The sequence below is a fragment of the Mustela lutreola genome, chromosome 10 (genome assembly GCF_030435805.1).
Source record: "Mustela lutreola isolate mMusLut2 chromosome 10, mMusLut2.pri, whole genome shotgun sequence".
NCBI classification, from domain to species: Eukaryota; Metazoa; Chordata; class Mammalia; order Carnivora; family Mustelidae; genus Mustela; species Mustela lutreola.
Window position 1 is genome coordinate 71,979,446 of NC_081299.1, and position 8,721 is coordinate 71,988,166.

General features: G+C 45.6%; 1 protein-coding gene across 1 annotated transcript; it reads left to right on the top strand.

Moving 5' to 3' along the window:
* The first annotated feature begins 60 nt into the window (after window positions 1–60).
* On the top strand, window positions 61–3,035 carry CCN1 (cellular communication network factor 1). Its single transcript, XM_059136301.1, has 5 exons — window positions 61–376; window positions 687–900; window positions 1,251–1,607; window positions 1,729–1,940; window positions 2,066–3,035. Exons 1-5 carry the CDS (start codon window positions 314–316, stop codon window positions 2,366–2,368), a joined length of 1,149 nt encoding a protein of 382 aa, XP_058992284.1. The 5' UTR covers window positions 61–313; the 3' UTR covers window positions 2,369–3,035.
* Window positions 3,036–8,721: the final 5,686 nt, after the last annotated feature.

Below are 8,721 nucleotides of genomic sequence, written 5' to 3' on the forward strand. Positions count from 1 at the left end.
CAGACAGAGCCGACGTCACTGCAACACGCGGCGCCGCGGCCGGCCCGTATAAAAGGCGGGCTCTGGGCGCTCTGGCAGACCGCGAGCGAGAGCGCCCCCGAGCAGCACCCGCGCCCTTCGCGCCTCCTCGGGAAGGACCTCACGAGAAGGACGCCAGCCTGTAGCCCGCTCGCCGCCCCGGCCCTCGCCCTCCTGCCGCCCGGCCCGGAGCCCGGCCCGTCTCCTGGATCCACAGACCCGACCCCGGCCGCCGCGCACCAGTGTGTTGGCGTCTTTGCTTCCGCGCTCGCCCGGACTCCTTCTGCGCGCCACAATGAGCTCCCGCACCGCCAGGACGCTCGCCTTCGCCGTCACCCTTCTCCACCTGGCCAGGCTGGTGAGTTCTTTTGCCTCCGCTTCCCCGTGCGTTCTCCCAGGCCCTTCCCCTTTCCCCAGACTGCCCCCGGCCGGGAAAACTAAACTAAAAAGTGTGTGTGTGGGGGGAGTGCGTTTCAAGTTAGCTCTTTCTTTAGGCCCCCCTGCAGACGCGTCGGGGGCCTCCTGGCAGACGCAGCCACCCCGGAGTGGCCGGGATGGACAGGATCAGAGACCCGGTGCAGGGACTCCTCCGCCCCCTTCCCTTCCCTTCCCTGGGCTCCTCGGCGCCGTTCGCCGAGTCTCACGCTTGCCTTCTCACCCCCCTCCAGGCGCTCTCCACCTGCCCCGCCGCCTGCCACTGCCCGCAGGAGGCGCCCAAGTGCGCCCCAGGAGTCGGGCTGGTCCGAGACGGCTGCGGCTGCTGTAAAGTCTGCGCCAAGCAGCTCAACGAGGACTGCAGCAAAATGCAGCCCTGCGACCACACCAAGGGACTGGAATGCAATTTCGGTGCCAGTTCCACCGCTCTGAAGGGGATCTGCAGAGGTAAGATGCTTGTGGTTTGGCCCCTTTAAAAAAATAATAGTCCTCGTAGTCCAGAAGTTTAGTAATTTTGAGACCATGTATGGTGATGCTTTGTTGTTGGTAGCTTGGCAGAAAGGCACATGATTTCAGCAGTCTGGAATGCAATTCAGTGTGTCTGGGCCCAACGAAAAGCGCATACGGAAAAGTGATTCCTGACTAACTTATTGTTCTGGTCTGGAGTCCCCGAGGAATTGTAGGGAACTTTACCATAAATTGAATTTAACAGCAGAAAATATGTATGAGTTTCAGGCCACGGTTGGGAATCTTAACTTTCTCCTCTTTTCCCTTTCTCTTTTTGGTGCTCTTTGCAGCTCAGTCAGAGGGCCGACCCTGTGAATACAACTCCAGAATCTACCAGAATGGGGAAAGTTTCCAGCCCAACTGTAAACATCAGTGCACATGTATCGATGGCGCTGTGGGCTGCATTCCTCTGTGTCCCCAAGAACTCTCTCTCCCCAACTTGGGCTGTCCCAACCCCCGGCTGGTCAAAGTCACCGGTCAGTGCTGCGAGGAGTGGGTCTGTGATGAGGATGGTGCCAAGGACCCCATGGACGACAGGGATGGCCTTCTGGGCAAGGGGCTGGCCTTCGATGCCTCGGAGGTGGAGTTAACCAGGAACAATGAATTGATCGCCGTTGGAAAAGGTGGCTCCCTGAAGCGGCTCCCAGGTAAGCTGAGACCCAGCCCGAAAGATGTCACATTCCCAGTTTGAAGCTTCATAGAAATGGGTCCTTGAACGTGCTGGGGTCACTATGCCTCTGAGAAATGTGTCTTCTTCTCTGCCTCTAGTTTTTGGAACGGAACCTCGAATCCTATACAATCCTTCTTTACATGGCCAGAAATGCATTGTCCAGACCACTTCATGGTCCCAGTGTTCGAAGACCTGCGGCACGGGCATCTCCACACGAGTCACCAATGACAACCTTGAGTGCCGCCTGGTGAAGGAGACCCGGATTTGCGAAGTGCGGCCTTGTGGCCAGCCGATGTACAGCAGCCTGAAAGTAAGCTCTCCTGGTGGTGCTGGCAGACGGCTCGGGGGCAGCCAGGCGAGCGAGGGATGGGCGGTCTTCCAAGAAAGAACGAGAAACCCCCATTCCTAACTTTCCTTCTTGCCTCTTTCTTCCAGAAGGGCAAGAAGTGCAGCAAGACCAAGAAATCCCCCGAACCTGTCACGTTTACTTACGCCGGCTGTTCGAGCGTGAAGAAGTACCGGCCCAAGTACTGCGGCTCGTGCGTGGACGGCCGGTGCTGCACGCCCCAGCAGACCCGCACCGTGAAGATGCGCTTCCGCTGCGAGGACGGGGAGACGTTTTCCAAGAACGTCATGATGATCCAGTCCTGCAAGTGCAACTACAACTGCCCGCATGCCAACGAGGCGGCCTTTCCCTTCTACAGGCTGTTCAACGACATTCACAAATTTAGGGACTAATTGCTACCCGGGTTTCCAGCACCAGGGTGACCAGAACGGGGAGGGGGGAGAAGCGTGCCAGAATCATGGAGCTGTGGGTGGGGGCGGTAGGGCTGAGGGCCTCATTGTAGAAGGGATGCATTGCTCATTCGTGAGTAGTATTAAGGTATTTTTGGAAACTGGTGCTGGTGCAGATGGACAATGATGCAGCCACAATTGGAGAATACTTCGCTTCATAATACTGGAGCACACGTTACTGCTTCATTTTGGAGCTTGTGCTGTTGATGACGTTCTGTTTTCTGTTTGTAAATTATTTGGTAAGCATATTTTTCTCTAGGCTTTTTTTTTTTTTCTTTCGGTTCTACAATTGTTTAAAAAAAAAAAAAAAAAAAGATTAGTTGATCAGTTAAAGCCTTCATCTTTTGACAGAAGTAAATGGGAGGGGGTTCCATCCCTTCCTGAAGGTGACACTCCATGAGTGTCCGTGAGAGGCAGCTAACTGCACTCTAAAGGCAAACAGAAATCAGGTGTTTTAAGACTGAATGTTTTTATTTATCAAAAATGTAGCTTTTGGGGAGGGAAGGGAAATGTAATACTGGAATAATTTGTAAATGATTTTAATTTTATATTCAGTGAAAAGAATTTATTTATGGAATTAATCATTTAATAAAGAAATATTTACCTAATACCTGCGTGTGTGGCATTGGGTATTTTTAGAGACTGCCTGTAGTCTTTGGGAACAGCCTAGCTTATTATGCATTCTTTCAGTCATTCAAACAGAACTACTTGAGTGCCTACTTTGTGCCAGGAACTGTTCTAGGAGCTTAGGATAAGAGCAGGGAACTAACCTACAAAAATAGGACAATGATTGCTTTTATCCTCAGTTGAGAAAAATTTTTGCATTTAAAGTACTCTGTTTTTAAAACATGTACTGAACACTAGACATTGTAGAGAGCACAAGGAATTGAAAGCTAAATTTGTGATTTAAATAATAATGCTTTATTTTCATAAGAATTCAAAGCCAAAGGGTCTCCATCACCCTATCACTGTGTAGTGGGTATAGTAGAGTCATTTATCATTTTAATCACTAGGTTATTGGGCTTGTCACATCAGTGGAGGAGAGAAACATTAATGAAAACAGCCCATAACCCAGGCTGCCCTATCTAAATCCACAGGCAAGATTAAGTATGGTTGGATAATGTGTTACAAAAGGTCACTTGTTTATAACCTTATATCTCCCCAATATTGCTCCGAAAGTGTAGGTGAACTGCTTAGAAATCCACCCTTAGCTGGGATCAGAGAAAAAAAAATCTTGGGAGTCTATAGGAATCAATTTGTTTTCACTGAATGAGCTTGAAGCAATGACTTGTGTTAATCCTAATAAGCCAGTGATTAGGTAAACATGCTGTTAAATGCAAAGGAATGCAAGGAATTTCAAGTACTTTTCCAATAGCGTGAGGACCTAGCCACCCCATCCCCCCTTTCCTTTTTATAATATACGTTATACTGATGGAGGAGGGAGCAGTTAGATGGAGTTGGCTATCCAGAAGGTCAAAGGCTAGATGCAGAGCATTCCTAAAAGAAAAGACCTCAAACTCAGGTCTAGGAGAGGTTGAGAAGGCTGCTTCAATGTTTGTGAAAATGTTGGTAGCCTGTTTTAGAAGAATCTACCTCTTTAGAAAGCACTGACAATAAACCTTTTATAGAGGAGTTTTCCTTTCATCAACCCTCTTGGCTCTTGTTCAAATCCATAGTGAAATATTTCAGTCTGTACTTGGTTAAGAGAGTACTTGAATCTTTAGGCATTGAGAAAGTCCTTTAAAAGAGGAGGGGGATGCTCGCGGTGATTTTTCAAAATAGTTTAATATTTGCTTTAATGAAGACCTACAGCAAAGCACTGCCTAAGCATCTATGTCAAAGACTTCCTGAAATGCAGAAAGGGTAATGGAAACGTGATGGTAAAACCTATGCGCAAAGGCTCTTCTGATTTTGGCAATGTCTTGCCTGAAATATTACAACTTGTGGCTCCTAAGCTTTCAGTTTTTCTTGCCCGAGGCATTCAAATCTGAAGGTATTTGGGAACTGAAACACTACCTCGTGCAGCCTTGGATGCAGTTAAACTTGTCAGTGCGATGTTAACATGTGAAACAATGAAAGTGTGAGGTTTTTGGGGTGCAGTCCCGTTGAACGGACATCTAAATTCACAGGAAAGACTTTCACATTCCCAGGCAGCAATCCTGAGGTCTTTCCCTCAGGACACTGAAGCCCAGCAAATTGCTTCTTACATAGAGATCAAAGCGTAGAATGTTATAGATACTTTAAGTGTGTAGGGAGGTAATATGTACGCACGGAAGCTCAATGTGAAACAAAACCAGACATGGGAAAATACTGGATCTCTGGGTCATTAATTGTACTGTAGTGTATACAGTAAGAGAGAGGCATAAATGCTGATTCCATTTAGGTAAGAGTACTCAATTAATAAAAATGAACAGATGTGAATTATGTCCATTTCCTTTGGCTATAAAAAGTGAAGAAATTCAGAGCAGTTGAGAACAAAATTATACAAATTAGAACATATAACTTTTGTCTAGCTGTGGCATGGAGCTCTGCCTACTTCCAGTACTGCGAAAACAAAATCAAACACCATGCACCTGCATATAAGAAACAAGTTACCTATATAAGCACTCATCATAATATAGATGTACCTCTCCACGCCCAGCAAAGATTTGTGTTGTTCTCGCTTTCCAAACCCAAAGACCCTGGTCATCTTGAGCTGTTTTCTGTTTTTGCTTTGGGTGACCTCAGAATCTTAGGAATTTAGTGAATTTTAAGAAATATTCTATGGGACATGTAGCAGCACAGTGAGTGTTCTCACTGTGATGATTCTTAAATCATCTTAAACGCATGTGTTGCCCACTTTGCAAAGAGAAGCAACTGAGTCAGAATTAGCAAAGTGTATTGTAGCATAGAGGCTAGACTTGTTTTGTTCAAGGCTTCTTCTGCCCTCTGGATACTATTTGTAAGTCAGATGAGCAACAGCAAGGGACCAGTAGGACCACAGTTCAGAACTAAGTCCTGTCCCAGGCAGGTGGTAAGTGTTGCAGGGGAAAGAACCCCAGACTGGAATTGGGAGGCGCATCTTTTAGCACCAGCTCTGCCATTAATTATCTGGGTGACTCTGGGCAAGTCTCTGGATGGTTCTCTCCTGTTTTAAAATGGCACAATAGCTTCCAGCTATATTTGTCACCACAAACACTCTTTTTCATATGCTCTCTTTGATGCATTGACTTCCAGACCTGAACAACTTTGTCTCTCAAGCAACTGAAAACATGAGGTGAGCACCACTCAGGGCTCTGGGTGGGCAAATGCACTCAGCCCTACGAAGCCTCCAGAAAGGTAATATTGTTAGGTCCCCTTTCCTCTCTAAAGTGCTCTTGGTTACAGGATGTGGCAATCCCCGGATCTCAGTCTGTAGGTCCATGCTTTCATCTCCCTCTATAATCCCAATATTTGGGCCTCATTAAGTCCCTGCCCTAAAGAACTCATCCTTCAAAACAAAGCACATTGTGAAGCATGACAATGATGTATGTGTCCTATGGATAGAACAGGCTTATTTGTGACTTACTTTATTGGTGGTGGGCAATACTCGTCCATATAATCTTATAAAGTGCAATTTAATTAAACAAGTACTCAGATTCATTGGTTAGTGCTTTACAATTCTCATATACTCTGCTCACATATGCTGAATCTACCCCTTTCACATGTCAAGTGCAACCACCCCAATCTAAGCCATCATCAGTAATTGCCTGAATTACTGAAATGGCCTCACTTGTGACAAACTGTCTTCTCCAAAGGTGGCTGCAGTAGTATTTTCCACCCCACATGATATCTTTGTCCCTTCTGCAATGTGACCCTGTGGCACAGATGGGGTTTATTTTTCCACCCTCTTGGACCCAGGTGGGCTCTTTGACTGCTTTAACCAATGAATACCCAGGGAGCAATGCACTGGTGCCAGTTCCAATTGTGGCAATGGCTAAAGGTCCTACTTTTTTTCTCTTGGAAACTTCCATGTAAGAAGCTTCCATATAAGAAGTAGAATTACCCGAGACCAGCAGGCTGTGAGAAGCCCATGCCACACTGACGGGCCCTAGATAATACAATGCCATGTGGAGAAAGAGAAAGGCCAGGGGGTACCTTCATGGGAACCACATGTGTGGGAGGGAACCATCTTGGAAGTAGATTGTCCAAGCTGAAGTCTTGTGAATCAGAGATGAAATACCACTTGAGTCCTTCTCAGAGTTCCTGACCCATAAAATTCTGAGCAAAGTAATGTGGTTATTTTCAGGCGCTAAGTTTTGGGTGTTGTTTGTTACACAGCAATACATAAACCCAAACATTACTGGTTTCCTGAAAGGATCCATTTTCCTTATGGGAACCAGAGTGATTCTTTAAAAATGTGAAGCAGAGCATGTGAACTCTTGGCTCAAAGGCTCCATGGCTGCCCCTTACTCTTAGAATAACATTCATCTCCTTACTTGTCATATAAGTCCTGGACCCTGCCTACTTCTTCCCACTCACCCTCACCATAATCCCACCTGCCTTTTCCTCTTTGAAGTAAGCCACATTAAGGTCTACCTCAGGGCCTTTGCACTAGCTGTTCCTCTGTCTCAAATGCCTCTCTTGCCTCAATGCCCCTTAATCTATGCTTCTTCTTGTCATGCAGGTCTAGGCATAAATCTTAACATTCTCAGACCTTTCCTTGCCACCTGGTCTAAAGCAGTTCATTATATCAAGCAATTTTGTTTTCATCTCTACCTGATATTTTCTTGTTTATATATTATGCCTCCCACTTCTAGAATAGCCTCTATGAGAGGAAAGATTTTTATCTTTTTTGCAACTGTCAAAGAACCACTTGATACTGTGCCTGCCATACAGTAGGTGCTCATTAATTTAGATTAATGTGGTCTTAAACTGAGGCTGAATTAGAAGGCACCCCTTCTCTAGCACAATGGGTTCCTCCTACTTCACCTTGGGATTCCCCTAGGCCGTTAGTCATTCATCTGTCCTTCCATTCATACATCCAGTCAATAGACACTTGTCTGGCATAACTATCTTCTAGGCACAATGCTATACAGCAGCTGACCAAGAAGCAAGGTTCCTTTACATTTTGGTAGAAGAGATATGCACATAAGCAAAAAGGAGTTAAGGTTAGATTCAGCTGCAGGTAACAGAAAACTAAATAAAAATCACTTGAGTAACACTGAGGTTTATTTCCCTCTCATGTGAAAATCCAGGTAGGCAGTACAGGGCTGATGTGATGCCCCAAGGTTTCAGGAACCCAAGCTTCTGCTATCTTGTTCACCATGTGTGGACTCCATTCCTTAAATCACCTCACCTATCTGCAAGAAAGGTTGGGAAATGTAGTTCATATGCTGGGCTACCATGTCACCAGCTAAAAATTAGAGAACCTGTTACTATAGAGGAGAGAACTAGTAGTCTATTCCACATAGCCCAAAATATGTTGTAATAAGTATAATAAGGCACAGAGGATGGTTGAGGGGAAAGGTATCAACTCTGTGAAGCTGGGATGAAAGAGGGCTTCTAGAGGGATTTGCCACCTCAGTAGTGTTTTCAAAGATAAATAGATTGGAAACTATTCAAAGGCCTTGATGCTTGAGTAGGAAATTTCTTAAATAAACGATGACAGCTTCCTCATCTCAGCCACTAAGAGAAGTCAAAGATACCTCCACGACCTGGTTTGGAGTCTTATAGACCTTTAGTATTTGAAGCTGCTCGTATTTTTACTTTGGTTTCAGAAAGTATCATGAAGACGGTACCCATATTAGGGTTCTCTAGAGAAACAGAACCAATAGGATATATGTATATATATATACATGCACACACACATGCACACACACATGCACACACACATGCACACACACACCAAGAGAAAGAGAAAGATTTAAGAAATTGGCTCATGGGATTATAGGGGCGGGCAAGCTCAGAATCCTTCGGGGAAGCCAACAGGTAAATTCAGGTGAAAGTTAGATCCATAGATCAGGCTAGGCAAGCTGGAAAAAAGGGAGGGTTTCTGTTGTGCAGTCTTGAGGCCAGACTGCTTCTTCTTTGGGAAACCTCAGTCTTTTCTCTTAAGGCCTTCAACTTATTAGATGAGGCCCACCTACATAACAGAGTAATCTGTTTTACTGAAAGTCAATCACATCTTTAAAATACCATCACAGCAACAGCTAGACTTGTATTTGACCAAACAAATGTCCATCATAATCTAGTCAAGAGGACACATAAAATTAGCCATCATAGTACCTATGTAGTGGAATCTTAGGGGGCAAAAAACTCATGTCTACTCTCTAAAA